Below are 20,996 nucleotides of genomic sequence, written 5' to 3'. Positions count from 1 at the left end.
TTACCTCATGTGCAGTGCCACTGAGAGGTCCCTTGGACTTCTCTGAATGTTTAAATACATTTTCTTGGGTGAACTACTGTTCCCAAGAATAGTAAGATGATCCCTGTCTTACTTGCCTTTCTCTTTGTGGGACCAGCCCACACCACTCTTGTGGAGTGCTGGCTGGTTACTTGCTAATGCCCTATCCCACTTCTCGTGCAACATTTTTGGTTACCCTAACCTACATTTAAATGGCTGGTGGCAGTGGTTTATTTTAATACCAGTGTGCATTTTTACTGCAGGATGAATCCTCAGCTGCAGTACAGCACTCATGGGTGACAATTCTTCTAAAAATGGCACTGGTCTTCTATTTTTGCCATTTTCTGTTTGGTAGTTCCTTCTTGGCTTTTACTCTGCTAGTTGAGTGAAATCAGTCCTGATTGGCCGGCTGGCTGCCCTTAAAGGACAGCCACCCTGCGTGTGATTAACAGCATAGGCTGTGAATGAATGGGAAATCGCATAAAAAGCCAGGCTTTTGGGACTAGAGGGACTAGAGGCAGAATCAACCACTGGAGAGGAACATCCAAAGAAAAAGACGAGATGCCAGCCGCACTCTCCTGTACCGCGAAGTGCCCGGTGAAGTCCTTTTGGCCATAAGTGTGCTTCCTATCTTGCTCAAGATTTTGTCTAAGAAGTGCATCAGAACTATTGACTTTGTCCATTGACTTTTGCTATCCTAGCTCCCTAAAGGCACTCCTCTGAACCTACTGGCTTTGGCAGTACCTGTTCCTGCATAGGTTATAATTGTGAACACTATTATTGCTGGGATAAAAGTTTACCTGCCTCACTTTAGGAGATTGTAATTGTTTTACAAACTGTTGAAAGTATGTTCTAAACCTTATTCTAACCTTTCCTTCCTTAAACAAGTCAATAACTGAATTGGCAACTGAAAATAAGTGCAATACTGACCTTTACTGAAGTCTCTCTGTGTGCTGGAACATGTGTTAGCAGAAGAAAAGTATTTACCAACTTTTATTGTCTTTTAAAAACTTAATCCAACTATGATTGAATGTTACTAGTAGATGATGCTTTTTAAAGAATGCTTATTTAAACCTTGTGTATATTACAAATGCATATTTTTCGGATGCTTTGAATCTGTTCAGAATCAAATGTTGTGCATATAGTCCGACATCTAGTGGTAATCGTGGAGTATTGCATACTGTCTTTCGAGGATCGAAGGGGACGTCGACATGGATGTGCCTGTAACACTATCTGTTAGGCAGAATTACCTGCAGTACCCTCTGGGAACACAACACACAATTACGACTGAAGGTGTAAGCAAAAACCAACCTTTGGTATAAGTCTGTACCACACACTTTTTTGGTAGCGAGCTGAGCAGCCAGGCTTATCCCAAGAGGGAATGTGAGCAGTAAATGAAGTTACAGAGAAGTATCACAATCACAGCAGTTCAAGTAGACACTTACAGTCAAGGTTTCTTGGTAAAAAAAAATATGTATGTTTATTTACACAATCATTTGGCAAACATTCACTAGTAGAAATCAACTTAATATGAAACACCAATACACTACAGTAACAAACTCTTAAATTGTAGGGACAGTTTGCGCTCCCCTGAAAAAGGAGACAAAAATTGGCACTTCAATTACTTTCAATGGGAATAGAAGGACATACATTTGTACAATGGATTAGAAAACACTTCAGTTAGGCAATGCAAAGGTTCAGTGTACCAGGAGGGTCAGTTCAGTTCAATTGAATCGGCCAGGCCAAAGTCAATAGTCTAGTGTTCTTGGATAGGACAGATCAGTTCTGGTAACAAGCAGAGAAGTCTTTGTAAAAGTTCTCAGAGGTAGTTTAGACAAAAAAAATGATATGCTGGGTCACAAGCTGATTAGGCCTGCAAGTTGGGTAAGTTTCACAAACTTTCACCGCGAGAGAGATAGGATCTCTCAACTGGATGGCACAGTACTTTAATGTGAAGCAAAAAGATGCAGCTGAAGATGTTGGTTCCTGGGAGTTCCTGCAGATCTGGCTGTTCCTGAGCCTCAGTCGTGGAGACAAGAGGGAGGACGTCGGGGGACTCCTGCACTGCACAGGATCGTAATCCGAGCAAACAAAATGGAGTCACTTCGGTTCAATTCGCTGGTAATTCAAGACACAAACTGGTTTCCCTCTCCCTGGTTAAACCTTAACCAGCATTGAGTATGGTATCCAGGTGTCTTCTGAGCTGATTGGTCCCACCAACTCAAAGGAAGAAGCCGTCCTTGAAGGAGCTTCTCTGTCAAATGGAGTTCTGGCAATTCGGAATTTGCACCAGGGCTTCACCGGGCAAACCAACGGTCCAGTGGTTGCAGCGGCCGTCCTCTTCCAGCTCGTCTTCAGTTCTTTCAGTCCAGTGGTCGACTCTGCCTTCCAGTCCCAGAGACTCGCCTTTTAAACAGTTTTCTCCCATTCATTCCAGCTTAGCTGTCACTCACCCAGCAGGGTGGCTGTCCTTGCCGGACAGTCAGCCAGCCAATCACCACAGAGTGCATTTGGGTCTCCTAGCAGACCGCACACAGGGCGTTTCGGGCACTTCCTTCACTTCCTGCCCACCCCAGACACTTAGGCGCCAGAGGTGGTCTTCAGTCCTGAAGCCCGCCAAAGGAATAGGAACAAAGGGACCAAACCTAGTTTAGGGCAGAGACAAACTCTATAAGGACCTTTCCAAAAAGAAATAGCAAAAAAAGAAGACCAGGACCTGTTTAAACAAAGGGGGCTCAGACGGCATCTTGAAAAACATGTCTCCTGCGATTTAACGCTACCGGTTCACAGTCGGGAAAAATCATGTAGTTTGTTGTAAAACCACTGCCACCAGCTATTTCGAGAGGAAAGGGCAGCATTTGACTGCTACATTAGTTTCTAGGCATAGGGGATACTAACTAGGTAACCCCTCCAGCACTCTATTGTAAGATAGAATGTGTTGGGTCTAGGAATTTAAAAAAGACTAGTAAAGTCAATTTAACTTTACTTTCTCTGGGAAACAGTAGTTTATCCCAGAGAAGGTATTTAAACCTTGGGACAGCCTGAAAGGCTTCCCTGTGTCACTGCACTGAGGGTGGTGTGTGACACATATGACAAGATGATGCTATTGGAGTTGTCTAAAACTCTGTAATCCAAGAACACAAGAGTAAAACACACCTCAAAATAAATGAGAGAGTGGGAAAAAAGGCTCACACTCTCTCCAGGTAAAAAAATCAAGTCATCAAAATCCAGCAAAGTTGCTGGGGGTCGGTAATGTTCTAACATTTATTTTTGGGGGGTCCCCCCAACCCCCGTTTTTTTGGTAAAAACAATTTGTTTTACCTATACGAAACCCCCCCAAAAAATATATAATTAAAAAAAAATCGATCCTTTTGTTTTCGGCCCTATTGTGTCGATCCTTTTGCATTCGATCCTTTTTCATTCGATGCTTTAACTGGACAGCGCTGGGGGTCTCTAAGGTGAAGGGAATTAGCACATTTATGAGAATTCTCCCTAACACTGGGGCTTCCATAGCTTTCTTTGCAAATGTTCCCCTCTAATCCGTTTGCAAGGCAGCAACCTGGAGTTCTGTACACACCTTTACCACACTATTGCCTAGACACACACTCTAGGTCTGATTCACAGGTGTGACAAGCAGTACTAAGACCTCTTTTCACTACTTTTCCTTCTCGCGTCCCACCACCAACTCTTGGTACTGTTCGCTAGACTATGCAGAGCATGTGATTTTAAGCAGATTCACAAGCATCAGAAGACCTGCATTACTTACTGTAATAGCATTTCTGATGATTTTATCTGCTTAGATTAACATGTGCCCATCCTTCCTCCCTCCTCGGATGGAATGAACATAGACATCTACTACTACCGCTCGCTCGCTCTCTCTCTATCTCTCTCTCTCTCTCTCTCCCTCCCCTGTCGTCTCCCCTCTCTCTCTCTAGCCCCCCTCCTTCTCTCCCCCCCACCCTCAATCACGATAGTCGCATGGCTCCCTCACGGCAGAAAAAATACAATGAGGGACTCGACGCGTGAGGGATTTTGGGTACACTACACGTCACTTTAGGGATAGTGTTACAGGCACACCCATGTCAATGTCCCCTTTTGAGCCTCGAAAGAAGAGATGTAATACTCTGCAATTACCACTATATGTGGGACTATATGCACATCATGTGAATCTAAGCAGATACAATCATCAGATATGCCATTACGGTAAGTAATGCATATCATATATAACTAAGTGGATAAGTGTTACTTGGCTACTTGTACTTACTGATTTCAATTGTACAGCTCACATTACCCCTCTTACTACCAACTTGTGTAATATAGGCCTATATTAAAAGGTGCAAATAAAGGGGGGTCTGGGAATCTCTCTACCAGCACGAACACAGCCCAATGACCTGTTCTTGGGTGAATAACCCCTGGGAGAGACTCTACCAAGTCTTTAGCTCACTGTCCTTTTCACAGAGAAGAAATTTCCCTGCATATCAGCCTTTGTCCTGCCCGGGGGCAGTCCAGCGCCGAAATGCTAGGCAATTCTCCTCTGAACAAGAGTACCATCAGTAACCCCATACACGTGTTTCAGCCTTGTTGGGCATCATCAGTGAGGTGAAACTGTTGCCTCTTTAGGAACAGTGAGCAAGGGGTCCACGTCTGGATTGCCCTGTTAACTTAGGGTGAAACCCAAAGTTAATGTATGCAAATAAAGGGGGGTCTGGGAATCTCTCTACCAGCACGAACACAGCCCAATGACCTGTTCTTGGGTGAATAACCCCTGGGAGAGACTCTACCAAGTCTTTAGCTCACTGTCCTTTTCACAGAGAAGAAATTTCCCCGCATATCAGCCTTTGTCCTGCCCGGGGGCAGTCCAGCGCCGAAATGCTAGGCAATTCTCCTCTGAACAAGAGTACCATCAGTAACCCCATACACGTGTTTCAGCCTTGTTGGGCATCATCAGTGAGGTGAAACTGTTGCCTCTTTAGGAACAGTGAGCAAGGGGTCCACGTCTGGATTGCCCTGTTAACTTAGGGTGAAACCCAAAGTTAATGTATGCAAATAAAGGGGGGTCTGGGAATCTCTCTACCAGCACGAACACAGCCCAATGACCTGTTCTTGGGTGAATAACCCCTGGGAGAGACTCTACCAAGTCTTTAGCTCACTGTCCTTTTCACAGAGAAGAAATTTCCCCGCATATCAGCCTTTGTCCTGCCCGGGATATGCGGGGAATTTTCTTCTCTGTGAAAAGGACAGTGAGCTAAAGACTTGGTAGAGTCTCTCCCAGGGGTTATTCACCCAAGAACAGGTCATTGGGCTGTGTTCGTGCTGGTAGAGAGATTCCCAGACCCCCCCTTTGTTTGCCTATATTAAAAGGTGGGTTGCCCAATAGCAAGCAGATAAGTTGTGTGTAGTCCTCACCAGTTGGACTGCACCAATTCTTACCCAACATCATCCTCGGAACTTGGAGGATCTTTAGTTCGTACTACGAGACACCTGCTCCTGCATTTTGAGCCTTCTTGCATCAGCGAAAGCCTTGCAAGACCTGCGTGTTCAACTGAAAGGTGCCTGGAATTGAGATTAAAGCAGAATGACCCCCTGAAACTAAATCCTGCGCCCGAAATTGACCTCTGCACCCGTGAACGCTGGGCCTCCCGTGACTGGACCAAGCACATAAGTATGTGTAACCCAACGGATTCTAGATCCTCAGCAGTAGTATCCTCAGCAGTAGTCTGAGGTGAAATACGAGCAAGGGGGTTAAGTCAACACACCTGTTCCTTTCCCGCCTTTCCACCATAGGGTTAAATGGGCATAAGGTCCTGTGACCATCTCTTTTCTGTGAGCAAGATCAGTGGTGATCTGGTCAAGGATAACCTCCAGGGACTACCCTAGTGTGTTGGGATAGAGAGTTACTCTTCTGTGTTAACCATTGGAACACTTGAATCACAACTACTAAGTGGGGGTCTGAAACCTGCAGCTCTCCAGTTGTTTTGTACTACAACTCCGATGAACCCATACCATTGACTATGCTAGCTAGGGGTTATGGGCGTTAAAGTGCAACACATCTGGAGAGCCACAGGTTGGAGACTGCTGCTCTAGAGTGTGCATCGAGTACTTGCATGTATCACACTGGTTATTGTATCCCATGTTTTTCTATCTTTTCCTAAGGGCAAATGTGTATACTATGTTTTTATAGTATGTATGTGGAAATATGTACCTACAGGTTTCATTGCTTAATGTGTATTTTTAGGGCCTGAAATCATTGTTTATGTTTGTACTTACCAGTCTAACTTAAATTATTTGTGTTGCCTTGTGTAGACTCATTGTAGCCCTAGACAACTCTTGACACTCCCTCTTAAGTCTGCTGCCTACCTTGATTGAGTTTGGCTAGAGTTAAGTGACTTTCCTGTTCACCATGATAGGTTGGCATCCCAAAATCCACACTATAGTTGATTTTGGAAATCCACCCACAACACAACCCTTCAAACAACTACTGTCTGCGCCCCACCTCAAATTCAAAATCCCCAAATGTGGCCTTTCTAACAGTTCCTTCACAAGGTAATCAAGGCCATCCTTGTGGTATGTCTCGCTTTATAAAATGCAATCAAAATAATGGCTTGAAGAGTATGTAGCACCGAGAAAGGGTGTTATAGCTAGTGTAGGTAAGGGATGCCGTAGAACATCTATTGTGGGATTGACCCAGCATTGTTTGCATTATAAAAATGTCAGGGCGTTTTCTCTCTCCAATAGGTAGTACGTGCATCATTACTAGTCGAGAGCCTGAAAAAGAAGTACCAGCATGCCCTTTTGGTTGAAAAAAGCCCCCAGCAAGACACCACAACCACCACTACAACTACAACTACCACAACTGACTCTGAGATGGAGGAGCCTTTCCCTCAAGGTAGGCTTTGGTTGGAACTATATACCCCAAGCTGATACGAAGATTCAGTAGTTTGAGTCTCTGAGCTAGATTCACAAGGTTGGTTTGCATTTGTGTGCACCTGCTCATGCACACATAGAAAATTAGTGCAAATGTGCCATTTTACCATATGACAAAGGAGTTGGGCGTTTTCCATTTTTGGAGGGCACTCGCCATACTTCTGGAGGACAAAAGGGTACGTTTGAGGGGAAAGTGCCCACCCTTTTTCTTCCTGCACTTATCAGACCTACCCTGTCTGCTGTCGTAAACCTAGCACTTGCAAATTGCTGGCTGCACTACCACTGTTTGTTGCCTTTATTATTTATTTATTATCTGTTTCTCTTCTGCTTCGCACTTTCCACTTCTCCCCCTTCCATGCACTTTCCCCTCCCCCTTTCCCATGCACTTGCGCGTTCTCAATGTCACTGGGCCTAGTAAGATCGTTGTTTTGTTCTCCCCTGTTCCCCTCCCTTGCCTTGTCGCGCTCTGAAACTCTTGTGTACGAGCGCAATAGAAATAAAATATCAATATCAAAAGTGGTGCATTTGAAGGGTAAACAATTGTGGCAACTTAACGGAGAATAGGAGAGCAATGCTTGGCTTGAAAGGGTAGAGTGATTAACCCTTCACAGGAGTTCTACCTCAATCACTCCATCTCTGATATGAACATGCAGGTGCCCGTTTGATGATGTATGCAAAACCTTGTAGTTTATGGTACGGGGTGAGGAGAGGGGGTGGAATCTCTGCTTTTGTGAGTGCATGCTAGGCAAGATTGTGTGCAGTACCCTTTGGGAGACTACAGAAACCTTGACTTCCTGGCAATAGGTACCCAAACTACAGAGGCTGGTAGTGTGAGTGAGCAGCCAGGCTTCTCTCAAGAGGGGTAAATGTGAGCAGTAGGATTTTTACACAGAGATTCACAGTGACAGGTATTCAAACAAACTTGCACTCCGTTTCTTGATTAAACAATTATTAATTTAACAGTCAGTTCAATAAGCCTGCTTCAGAAGGGAGCAATATATAGCAACACACAAATACACTTCAAAATAAATGCACACTCTGTTTCTCTAAATCAGCAAGTACCCATTTGGGATGGCACACAGATGATTCCTACACCCTGAGGTGACTCAAGTAACTAGGACAATGTGGACATTAACATATCATTGGTACATTTAGAGCAATACTGAGTTGGTGTCAAAGAAAAGGGTTTGGGAATAAAACAAAAGGTTATACAAATATTCTACAGCAGGTAAGTACTTTTTAACCCCCAATGCAAAGGAAATTAACCCTTTCGTGGAGGAAAGGTAAATTCAAAGTCAGAGGTTAGAAGAGTCTTTCGGGGAGCCAGGCTAGCCAATGTCAATTGAACAAAAGTCTGTTAACTGAAGCACTTCTTCTAGGTAAGTCTTGTACAATGTTTTAGAAGTCTTTGTAGAAATAAAGAATCACAGAAGGGCCACAAGCTGGGGGGAGGAGGGGGTATGTGAAGGGCAAAGCTGCAAGCAACTCTGCAAAAGCAACCAAGACAAGTATCATCTGAGAACAAGCAAGGCTACACAAAAGGAGATAAGTTCCCTTAGTGTTACAGTACCTTTGGTTAGAAGAAATGGTTCAAGCTCGCTTCTGTTTTATACAGGTTTCGCCCATTCATTCCAGCCTAGCTGTCAATCACACAGCAGGTTGGATGTCCTCCAAGGACAGCCAGCCGGCCAATCACCTTTTGGGTGTATTCCTGTAACCAAGGAGATTAAGCACAGAGAGTTTCGGCACCTCCCTCACATTGTGCCCCTGCGAGACATGCTGGCCCCAGAGGCGGGCTTCACTCGTGAATTCCGTCAAAGACCAAACAAACAAAGGGACCAAACCTGGTTTGGCGCAGAGTAAATCTCAAGAAAGACCTTTCCAACAAGAAATGGCGAAAAAAGACGACCAGGCCATTTTGATAAACTGGGTACCCATGGCTGTCTTACTGCAGCTGCAATTGCAGCCCGTGGTAAAAACAAACAATGGTTGTCAAAAGTAAACCACTGCCACCAGCCATTAATTGTAGAAAGGTCAACATAAACATGTTACATGAGAAACTAGGCAAAGGGGATTCTAAGTAACCCCTCAAGCACCCTCTGGTAAAATAGTGTGTGCTGGGTCTAGAAAGTTACAAAATGTAAGTAAAGTCAATTTCACTTTACTGCTCTTGGAAACAGTTTCACAAAGAGAAGGTATTTAAACCTTTGGTAAATCTAAGACTTCCCTGTGCCACTGAATGTTAGGCAAGGTTTGTATGCAGTACCCTCTGGGAACACTACAAACAACTCTGACTACATGTATAGGAAAACCAACCTTTGGTATAAGCTTGTACTTAACAGTTTTGGTATAGCGTGTTGAACAGCCAGGCTTATCTCAAGAGGGGTCAATGTGAGCTGTAGTGGAGTTATTACAGTTACAAGTATTCAAATAAACCCTTACACTCAAGGTTTCTTGAATAAAAAATTATTAATTTATCAGTCAGATCGAATAAGCAATATAATAGTAACACTCAAATACACTTCATGAAATACACTCTTTAAGATCTCTAAATCCGTAGATACCCTTTTGGGATGGCCCACAGACACTACCTACACCCTCAAGTGGCTTCAATTGCTAGGGTGCTGGGGACATTAATATATCACTGTTGCATTTAGAACATATAGTAATAAGTCAAAGGAAAAGATTAGTTGGAACATACAAGAGACCACAAATATTCTTAAGCAGGCAAATACTTTTGGATGCCTCCAGAAAGAGTCATTCAGCACAATAGACTAAGTCAAAGTCAATGGGCAAAAGTCTTTTATAGGCTGAAGCACCTCTGGTAGGTAAATGGAAACGTCTTTGCACAATGTTTTAGAAGTCTTTGAAGAAAAGAAGAATCAAATGTAGGGCCACAAGCTGATTAGACTTGTGAGTGGTAGAAGATGCAAGCAACTCTACAGCAAGAGGTAAGTTCTCTTAGACTTTGTTCAGTGCCTTTTAAAGTGAAGAAAAGATGGGGGCGCTGTTGCGCACAGCTAAGATGGCCGCCTAGGTGAAGAGCTCCGGCTCGACTGAAATCCTTTTAAATATAAATCCTGCCAGAGTTGGGTTGACCGGCGTAACATTGCAGAATTATCTGTGGAAGGTTCGCGGAAGGCATCCTGTGAAGGCGGAGCGCGCGGACCCTGGGACAGCGGAGATATCCGAAGCTACAGCTGCAGCGTCTGAAGAGGTGCAGCGCGGCCGCCTGCGGGCGATTTCCACTTGAGTCTGTGGCATGCAGCGGCGGGTCGGCCAGGTGGGGGAGGGGCAGCCCGCCAACACATCAGCGACGATCCGTTTATTCTTCGCCCGCCTGTGTGAAGACAGGCGTCCAGACCTTCCCACACCGGACCCCGGGCCAGAAGAAAATCCTTCGAGGACACGCCGCGACGGCAACGTGCGCTCCGTTGGTTACTGGCCCCCCCCCCCCGTCCATCCCCCCGCGGCTGAGTCCATCTGGGACGTGGCTGGTGAAGTAAGTGAGCCGCCCGGGGGGAAGGGGGGAGAGGCGCCGCGGGCCGGTGCTGCTATACGCGATGCACCTGTGACGGGTGTGTGGGGGCGAACGCTGCAGAACTGTGAGTGAAGCCCAGATACGGAGGGGCCGGCGAAGGAGTGGGGGGCGCTGTGAGAGGGAGAGTCGCCTGGTGCCAGGATTGCTTCTGGGCAGCGTCCTGGCCCCCCGGTGTCTCTCGGGTACAAATATTGCTTGCCGCCGGGGCCTCAGTGGGATACGTGATGTGCCGTAAAGCGGAAGAAGGAGCCCGCGTAGGTGTGGAGGGCCCCTGTGCTCGTTGTGCTACGCCTCAGACGGCAAGGCCTGGAAAAGCCGCCGAAACACCTTCCCTCATACCCGCTGACTCCTCCTGTGCAGGACAGGCGTGTGGGTGTGGGTGACTCTGTGCCAGAATCCGGTTGAGGGATACGGCGGACGGGCTGGTGGCTGTGGAATAGCAGCGCTCCTGGACCCCCTGGAAGAGGGGGAGAAGACGAGGCACCTGACCGGACGCTGCAACCTCTTGGCATCGAGGGGGATTGTAGGTGGCTTACACTGTCGGCATACTCCCAGACTGCGCCCGGGGTCTCGCGAGGACCGCAGTGGTACAAGAAACACACTTTGGGGCGCCTGGAATGAACAGTAACTACCCCCGCGCCTATACTGCGGTGCACCGCGGGCCTGGTTGCGGGACGCGGACTGTGCTGCCAACATACAGCGCAACGGCTGCAATCCGACATTGGACACCAATAAGCATACATACGTGGGAGAGCACAGTCCATCCCAAAAACGTTGATGCCGCCTAATGGACCGCACAGAGAAGAAAGCGGCAGGGGGAAGAAAGACTGGTCCAATGCATTCTTATATCAACTCCCAGCCACAGGTGACATTTGAAGGGGCAACACAAACACTTGAAAACCGAGACACAGATCCCCTGGATCGCCTGGCAACAATCGTGCAAAATGGGTTCCTTGCCGTCAACGTGAAACTAGATGATAGTGTGGCAACGATTGGCCCTTTGAAAGCGCGAGTGGAAAAGGAAAGCGCGCTCATCTCGGAAGCAGAAAACAGGATAAGGGTAAATGAAGATGTGCTTGTACAACATGGACGCGATATAGCCCAGCTTCAGACGGAGCTCCGTAAGACTCAGAACAAGTGCGAGGATCTCGAATCCAGATCCCGCAGGAATAATATCCGTATTGTTGGGGTGGCAGAGTCATCTGGCAAAGGCTCTATGGAGAGGAGGGTGGAAGAACTACTGAAATCTGTATTGGGGGAAGACTCCCTGTCAAACCACTTCCTCGTTGAAAGAGCCCACCGCACCCTTGCACCAACTCCCAAGCCGGGCGCTCCACCCCGAACCATCATTGCACGACTCCTGAATTATAGGGATAGAGATACGATCCTCCGGCTGGCAAGAGAAAAGGGGACACTGCACTATGAAGATAGCAGGATACATATTTACCCGGATTTTTCTGCGAACATACAGGCACAACGTAGATCCTACGAGATGGTCAAGAAGCAGTTATGACTCCGTAACACACCATATGCCCTAATATTCCCTGCGAAAATGAGAATCCAACACGGGGGCAGGGACCATTTTTTTTGAGAACCCAGCAGAGGCAATGGCATACGTTGAGGCCTCTATACCACTCCCCCCCCCCCCCCCCCCCCCGAGATCGCATAAGAGACCCAAATGCAAGACCCGGCCCGGGTGAAGGCAGAGGAGATTCGGTAGAAGGCTGAATCGTACCTCCCCTACAGCGGAGACATGCTCTTTTTCTTTACAGTCGGTGTAACTAGCCTGGACCAAGATCCGATGTCAACGGGCCGTAGAGTCTCCCGCATGGGCGGCCAGACGGCTGGTCATAGGCTTGCGACGAAGCACCCTCAGGAATGTTCCAATCAGTTATTTGGGTCCATCGTCAAGTTGGGGCAGATGATGTGGGAAAGGGCGAATGGTGAAGTTTCCTTGTTGGGATCACTACCCGGACGAGTTTAAGTCTGGGAGGAAAGTTTGTACAGTTGAAGGTTGTTGGTTGTTGATTTTTTGGAAAAAGGTCTCACAGATGTTGGTACCGCCTCATTTCTGGCTACACACGCAGCTATGGTTGTCACAATGCAATGCAATGCAATGTATACACGTAGGAAATGGGTGATGGGCTGAAGGTTAAGCTAATGACATGGAATGTTCGAGGCCTAAACAATCCAATGAAGGCCAGGAAGGTTGGTAATTATGTCACCAGACACGGGCCCCACATTTTGATGCTGCAGGAAACGCATGCGCAGGGATTGGTGAATGAGAAGATACTGGCGAGGTGGGGTAGGCAGCGTTACTACACAAATTACTCCTCGCAGTCCAGAGGGGTAAGCATCCTTATACACAAATCTTTAGGATTCATTGACAAAGGTCATCTTGTGGACCCAATGTGCAGATATGTGCTGGTTTGGGGGGAAATTGCGGGGAAACGCATGACCCTGGTAAACACCTATGGCCCCAACATAGAAGACCCAGACTTCTATCTACATATGCTTGAGATCCTTCTTAAACATGAAGCAGCAACCATACTATGGGGAGGAGACTTCAATGTGGTGCTTAGCCAGACTGGACAGGTCCGCCACAGCACTCAGGTCGCCATCCAGGACAGCGCTGGCGTTGAAGCGGATCATCCAGCAGCTGTCCATGTTGGATGCCTGGGGGGTGCTCCACCCAACTACCAGGCGTTGCACGTTCCATTCCTCTGTACATGATAGCGAGTCACGAATAGACTACTGGTTCGTCCCCGCTAGTACAACACACGCCCTACAGAGTTGTGAAATACTCTCGTGCACAATGTCTGATCATTCCCCGGTGGTATTGGAAATTACTCTTAGAGACGCCCCAAGGCCGGCTAGGAGATGGAGGATGCCCAGCGGTATACTAAAAGACCCAAACGTGGCGGAAAGCTTACATACGGAAATTGCCAATTTCTTTGCAGATAACATCGGGTCTGTTGAGCGCATCTCCGTCAGTATGGGAAACGTTCAAGGTGTGGGCGAGGGGGGGCCCTGATATCTAAGACCACGGGGCTTTTAAGGGAAGTACGCCGGGACCTGGAGAGGGTGGAGAGGGAACTGAACGTACTAGAGGAGGTATACGGCCGGACACACGGTGGAGACACCCTGGCTGAAATACATAAATCTCTCAGGGAATTTGACAGATTGGCAGTGCGGGAAGTACATTATATGACAGCCCCTTCCAGCGCTCGCAGATACGGGGAGGGAAATAAAGCAGGGAAAATGTTTGCCAACCTGGTTAGGCAGGAAAAACATGTGGCCCCGATTGCATCAATCCACATGGCACAAAACGTGACAATAACGAGCGAACCGGGAATAAACGATGAATTCAGAGTTTTACAAAACACTACGCGAATAAAGATAGGAAATCCCCTGACGAGATCAAAACTTATCTTGATACACTGGACCTCCCTAAACTCACAGAAGAGAATAGGCTAATGTTGGAGCAACCTGTCACGGCAGAGGAGCTCACCGAGGCGATTAAGGGGCTCGCGTCAGGCAAGGCGCCGGGTTCAGACGGCCTGGGAGTGGAATTTTATAAGGAATTCCGGGAAGAACTGGTTCCCGTATTGTTGGAGGTGTGGGGGGAGGCTCTGGGTGAACAAACCCTGCCACAGTCTATGCTCGAGGCCATAATCACGGTGCTGCCCAAACCCCGACGCCCGCCACAAGATATGTCCTCCTATAGACCCCTGTCCCTGATAAATGTGGATGCAAAGATTTTTGCGAAAGTGCTGACGAACCGTATGCTACCCGTAACGCCAATATTAGTACATACGGATCAAAGCGGGTTTATTCCCCAAAGGTCTACTGCCTTAAACTTGCGCAGGCTATTTGGCATAATGTCACAGATCAACCCGAAAAAACAAGCAGTGGCGATATCCCTGGATGCCGAGAGAGCGTTTGACTCGGTCTCCTGGGAGTATCTTTTTCTGGTATTGGAGGCATTCGAGGTGGGCCCATATTTCATTCAATATGTCAAACTGCTTTATACAGCTCCATGCGTGAAAGTACACACGAATAGAACTATGTCTAAATTGTTTAAGCTGGGCAGGGGCACCAGGCAGGGATGCCCCTTCTCCCCTATCCTTTTTGCCCTGACAATTGAACCCATGGCGGCGGCGATACGGCTGAGGCACGGCAACAGGGGCATAACTCTGAAAGGAGCCATCCAAATAATATCATTGTACGCGGATGACACGCTACTATATGTCCGCAAACCCGATATAAACATTGTTCCCATTATGACAGATATCAACGAATTTGCAGAATACTCTGGGGTATACGGTAAATAGCACCAAATCAGAAGTGTTCCCGCTCACCCCCTCCACAAAATGCCCAGCTCAAATGTGTTGCCTCAAATGGTCCGCACACCACATCAGATACCTTGGGGTTCTAGTCTCTAGTACTAAACAAACCTTATACACTGAGAATCACGACCAGGCTCTACAAACGCTTAATACTAAACTACAGATTTGGAGGCGACTCCCAATCTCATTACACGGCAGAATCGCCATACTTAAAATGATAGTACTTCCCAAGCTGCTATACCTATTTGTAAATATCCCCATATGGCCGGGGAGGGAGTTCTTCTCTAGGATACGATCCATGGTGGTGTCTTTTCTTTGGAACGGGAAGACGGCAAGAATCAGCTGGGAGAGAATGACAGAACCATACGAAAAGGGGGGGATAGCTGCACCAGACTTTGAGCTCTATTATACGGTGGCACAGGCACAATTCGCAAAGTACTGGTACGATGAATTTGACAACTCCCCGCATACGCGAATAGAAGAATACAACACTGTGCCCACTAACATCAGGTTGGTGATTTTGAACACTAAACATAAGGACTCTTGCGAATTCGACCCTGTGAGCTGCAAGGTAAAAGCCTGGGGAGCTATATATAGAAAGCTGAAAATAGAGATCCCATACAACCCCGATATCCCCCTCTGGAAGTACTCCGACCTCCCCCCCCACATTTGATACTGGCATACAAGACAATTGGGACCCCGACAAAGAGATGAAAGTAGGAGACATGTACATAGAGGGGAAGTGTGTGACCCTCGAGGTGTTTACGATGGGTATGGGTGGTGGGCAGCTCAAGACACTGCAATATTACCGAATGAGGTCCGCATACCAAACACGCTGGCCTTCATTTCCCGAAGAACCCCCTACACACCCATGCGTACAGCTGGTCACAACACAGGGTGGGCTGGGAATCTCCAGACTTTACAAGATAATACAGACACACTCTGATATGGTAAGCCAGGTGAAGGAGAAATGGGAAGCAGACATGAAAATGTCAATACCAGAAGACAAGTGGGCAAGATACTGCGCGCTCACGAAAAGGGTGTCCCTTAATGCGGGGCTGCGTCAAATACAGTTCAAAATCCTGAATAGACTGCACTACACCCCTGCCAGGATAGCTAAATGTTTGTGCCCAATGACCCAGGCAAGTGCCCCAAATGCGGAACCCCGGCAGCGGGGCCCTATCATATGTACTGGGAGTGCCCGGCCGTTGCACGGTTCTGGGAGGGGGTTGCAGGTATGCTGACGGAAATCACACAGATCCCCCCACATTTGACCCCACAAAAATACCTGTTTGGTGATATTGGCAAATGCTCTGAAAAACTCAGAAGGCTGTTCAATGTGTCATGTGTTATTGCTAAGAGATGTATATTGAAAGCATGGAAGAGCCCGACTGCCCCCACCATGGACACTTTCCTGCGTGAGTTAACCTACATAAACGAATGTGAGGAGCAGTATGTAATGGCTCAACCGAGCATGAGTAGACCAAAGGACATTTGGGGCCCATTCAGGGCATACCTTTGTGATATGCTTTCAGACACTGATACACCCACTTGAATGACAACTGTTAATTATTTAACGAAAGTATAACTGTATATGCAATTGTAAGCTGTGTTCACTGTGTGCCAATGTAACTGTCGAGACCATCAATAAAAATATGTTTAAAAAAAATAATAATAAAGTGAAGAAAAGATGCAGCAGATGACTCCTGTTCCTGTGCAGCTCTGCAGGACTCACTGTTTCTGGGCCTCAGTCGTGGGGACAAGAGGGAGGACGTCAGTGTTTCAGCTCCTCGCGTCTACCGCAAATTGCAACACTGTGGTTCCTGGCTGTCGAGATGGACTTTCCTTGCTTTTGGGGTCCCGTACTCTGTTGAGGGTACTCAGGCTCAGTCAGTCCTGCTTCCTGGGAATCCAGAGGATCTTCCTGGAGCTCTTGGCCAGCTTAAAAGCAACGCACACAATCTGGTGTTCCTCTCCCTGGCTATACATTTTCCAGCAGCAACTCTGGAAATTCAACCAGTTCCGAGATGGATGTCCAGGTGGCTTACTTTGGAGTTCATTGGTCCCACCAACTCAAGGGGAGAAGTCGTCCTTGCAGGGGCTTCTCTGTCGATGCGAACTTGGCGTTTCGGCACTAAAGCAGGGCTTCACCGGGCAAACCAACAGTCCAGGAGTTGCAGCAGGTGTCCTCTTCAAGTTCTTCTTCGGTTCCTTCGTCCAGTGGTCGACCCTGCCTTCCAAGCCAAAAGCCTCGCCTTTTATTCAGTTCTCTCCCATTTGTTACGGAGAATTCTCATAAATGTGCTAATTCCTCCCACCTTAGAGCCCTCCCGCTCTTTTGCTAAACTTTGGGACTTTGAACTTTTAATTCTGTTTCTTTTCTGTGTTTTCTTATGGTTATGGAGTTTTAGGCAACCCCAAAGGCATCATCGTTTCATTTGTGTCACATGGCACCCTCAGTGCAGTGGCACAAGGAAAACCTTTCAAGCTTTCCCAAGGTTTAAATACCTTCTCTGGGATAAACTACTGTTTCCCAGAGTAAGTAAAGTGAAATTGACTTTACTAGTCTTTCTAAATTCCTAGACCCAGCACACCCGATCTCACAATAGAATGCTGGAGGGGTTACTTAGTATCCCCTGTCTAGATACTCATGTAGCAGTCAAATGCTACCGTTTCCTCTCGAAATGGCTGGTGGTATTGGTTTTACAATGAACTACCATGATTTTTCCCGACCGCGAACACCGGTAGCATTAAATCGCACGAGTCATGTTTTTCAAGATGGCGTCCGAGCCCCCTCTGTAAAGAGAGGTCCCGGTCTTCTTTTTTCACCATTTCTTTGTGGAAATGTCCTAGAGTTTTTCTCTGCCCGCCAACCAGGTTTGGTTCCTTTGTTCATTTGACTTTGGCGGGCTTCAGGAGTGAAGACCGCCTCTGGCGCCCGAGTGTCTGGGGTGGGCAAGAAGTGAGGGAGGTGCACGAAACTCCCTGTCCTTCGTCTCCTTGGAGACCCAAATGCACTCTGTGATTGGCTGGCTGAATGTCCGGCAAGGACAGCCACCCTGCTGGGTGAGTGACAGCTAGGCTGGAATGAATGGGAGAGAACTGAATAAAAGGCAAGTCTCTTGGCTTGGAAGGCAGAGTCGACCACTGGAACAAAAGAACCGAAGACGAACTTGGAGGACAGCTGCTGCAACTCCTGGACCGTTGGTTTGCCCAGTGAAGCCCTGCTGCAGGTCGGAATCGCTAAGTTCATCGCGACAGAGAAGCCCTGCAAGGACGACTTCTACCTTTTGAGTTGGTGGGACCAATCAACTCTACACTAAGCCACCTGGATACCATTCTCGAAGCTGGTTGTATTTTCCTCAGAGTGCTGCAGGAAACTGAAAACCAGAGAAGGACACCAGCTTGTGTGCTTGACTACAGCTACCGGAATTGAAGATTTGCCAGTGGCCACTTTTTGACCAGACCCAGCGCAGTGCAGGAGTCCCCTGACGTCCTCCCTCTTGTCCCCACGACTGAGGCCCAGGAACAGCGAGATCTGCAGGAACAGAGGTCACCAGCTGCATCTTTTTCTTCAGTTGCAAAGGTACTATAAAATCAGACAGTCACAGGCCTAACTCACAGGCCTAATAAGCGTGTGATCCAACATATGATTCTTCTTGCTACAAACTATTCCTAAGAACTTTTGCAGAGACTTCTCCGTTTATCTACCAAAACTGTTTTATCCTATCCAAGACTTTAGCCCATTGACTTTGGCCTAGCCTATTCAATTGAATTGACTCTTCTGGTGAACTGAAAATATCTGCACTGCCTAAGAAATAACTATATTTTTTCTATGTTCTGATCATCTATGCCTTTTTGCTCCTCCTTCAAAGTATTCTGAATGCCTCAGAAACTTAGAGTGTACAGTACCGAAGCATATTTGTGTGTGATTATATTGCCTCGTTCTTATGAATGTTTTATAACTGTCAGTTAAGTAAATTATTTATTTAACAAAGAAACCTTGAGTGTAAGAGTTTATTTGAACACCTGTGATTGTAGACCTCTGTGTAACTGTGTAAACTGTGTAGTACAGACTTATACCAAAGGTGGTTTTTGCTTACACCTGTAGTCCTAGTTGTGTGTATTGGTCCCAAAGGGTACTGCATATAAACTTATCCTGACACCATTCATTCCAGCTTAGCTGTCAGTCACCCAGTTGCAGCGGGCTGTGTTCGCAGCTGCAGTAAAGCACCCATGGGTGCTATTTTTGTCAAAATGGTCCGGTCTTCTTTTTTAGCCATTTCTTTGTGGAAAGGTCCTTCTTGAGATTTACTCTGCGTGCCAAACCAGGTTTGGTCCCATTGTTCGTTTTGCCTTTGGCGGGATTCACAAGTGAAGCCTGCCTCTGCCTCCAGGGAGTCTGTGGTAGGCAGGAAGTGAGGGAGGTGCCCGAAACTCCCTGCGTTTAGTCTCCTAGGAGACCCAAATGCACTCTGTGATGATTGGCCTGCTGCACACCACGGTAGTTAAAACGAAACCACTGCCACCAGCCATTCAGTGAGGAAAGGGTAACATAACATTTTTTACATGAGAAGCTAGACAAAGGGGATACTAGGTAACCCCTCCAGCACCCTGTTGTCACGACCCTCGCCCAAAACCCCCTCTGGCAAACCCATTGGCCAGGTGGAGTCAGGACTCGGGCCTCTAGAGCCTGGCATCCTCTTCAAAAACCCTCATGGGGCCAGTTTCAAACACCATGACAAACAATGTGCTTGGGAACTACTTTATTGTATTGTCAGCCAACATGGAGGCATCCACATAGCTTGGTTCCTAAGAACCAAGCTATGCCGTCTAGTGTTTTGGGTGTGGTAGCCTAGGGACTACTTTACCTGGACTATTTTGTTGGGGCTATTTAAACCACACCCGAGCAAGACAACACGCTTTGCGTTACTTTGGAGCTTGCAATGTAACGCTCACCGTGTCCAGCTATTCCCTCGAACCTCGGAGAAGCAGAACCTGCAAGGAGACAAAAGGTACCTCATTAGCAGCAGCATCTTACCTGCAGTCTTCATCTTTAAACACTCGCAGCTACTGAGAACAGCTTCCTCGAATCTTCACGCCTCCCAGACAGAACGACCTGAAAGAGGAAGATAGAGGCAACATTAAAGAAAGCAGTAGAGACATTTACAAATTACGAACTGCTCAAAAGGCTTCCCTGACTGGTCGCCTCTCGGCTGGCACCACTCCGGACATTCCACTCGCACTGAAGAACACTGCGACCTACAAGGAAGGAAAACACAGGTTAGCAAAGGCAGCGCTGCGCATAGCGCTTACTTACCGCATCATAGCACTCTTAATGCGCCATCATTTACCAGCGGGGCGCAACCAAGCCGGTTCGCCGCGCTGAAGCTCCGCATACCTAAGGGAGAAAAAAGAGACATTTTAAACAAAGAAAGGCATGCAGGATAGCAACAAAACTAAAGAACAGCAATAAGACCTACCTGAACAATATCAAACGGGCTGGCGTCAGCGAAGTAATTGGACCGCACTCGCCCATGAAAGACAACGTGCCCCTAGGACGGAGAGCACGCCTAATTCTACCACAAGGTGAGGAGAGGGCGCCAGAGGGACTGAAATCATACGGGGGTGGAAGGAGGATAATTACCCCAGTCGGTCAGTCTTGAACACAGTCTTCCTGTATTTTCAGGCAGAATCTTCCCCGCAGACCACATCAGGGCAAAGCTGAGAAGCATACCAGCGAGTAACCCGGCTGGGTGGCGTCCCTGTGGATACCAGGTGAGCGTAACACCTATTGTAAGATAGTGTGTGCTGGGTCTAGGAAGTTACAAATGTAAGTAAAGTCAACTTAACTTTACTGCTCTTGGAAACAGTAGTTTATCCAAGAGAAGGTATTTCAACTTTTTGGAAATCTGAAAGACTTCCCTGGGCCACTGCACTGAAGGTGCTTTGTGGCCCAATGTAAAGGATGCCTATGGAGTTTGTCAGACTCCACAACCAAAAGAAACAGAGTTCAAAATCACATTAAAATACATGAGGTGGTGGGAAAAAGGGTCTCTATCTCCAGATTAAAAAAAATCAAGTCCTCGAAATCCAGCAAAGTTGCTGGGGGTCTCTCAGGTGGAGGGAATTGGCACATTTCTGAGAATTCTCCCTAACAGCGC

At 47.2% G+C, this 20,996-nt stretch overlaps 1 protein-coding gene across 7 annotated transcripts in view; it reads left to right on the top strand.

The window, feature by feature from the left end:
- Window positions 1-20,996, top strand: part of PHC2 (polyhomeotic homolog 2) — a 1,003,431-nt gene that overhangs the window by 918,562 nt on the left and 63,873 nt on the right. For all 7 annotated transcript variants that reach the window (XM_069610853.1, XM_069610856.1, XM_069610854.1 and 4 more), the window contains one exon: window positions 6,754-6,904. In XM_069610853.1, the coding sequence (XP_069466954.1) occupies window positions 6,754-6,904 (151 nt within the window). The remainder of the gene's footprint in view (window positions 1-6,753; window positions 6,905-20,996) is intronic.

Source organism: Ambystoma mexicanum, chromosome 8, assembly GCF_040938575.1.
Source record: "Ambystoma mexicanum isolate Mex_15411 chromosome 8, UKY_AmexF1_1, whole genome shotgun sequence".
Taxonomy (NCBI): Eukaryota; Metazoa; Chordata; class Amphibia; order Caudata; family Ambystomatidae; genus Ambystoma; species Ambystoma mexicanum.
Note: the sequence above shows the minus strand (reverse complement) of the source record. Positions and strands in the feature narration are given on the sequence as shown.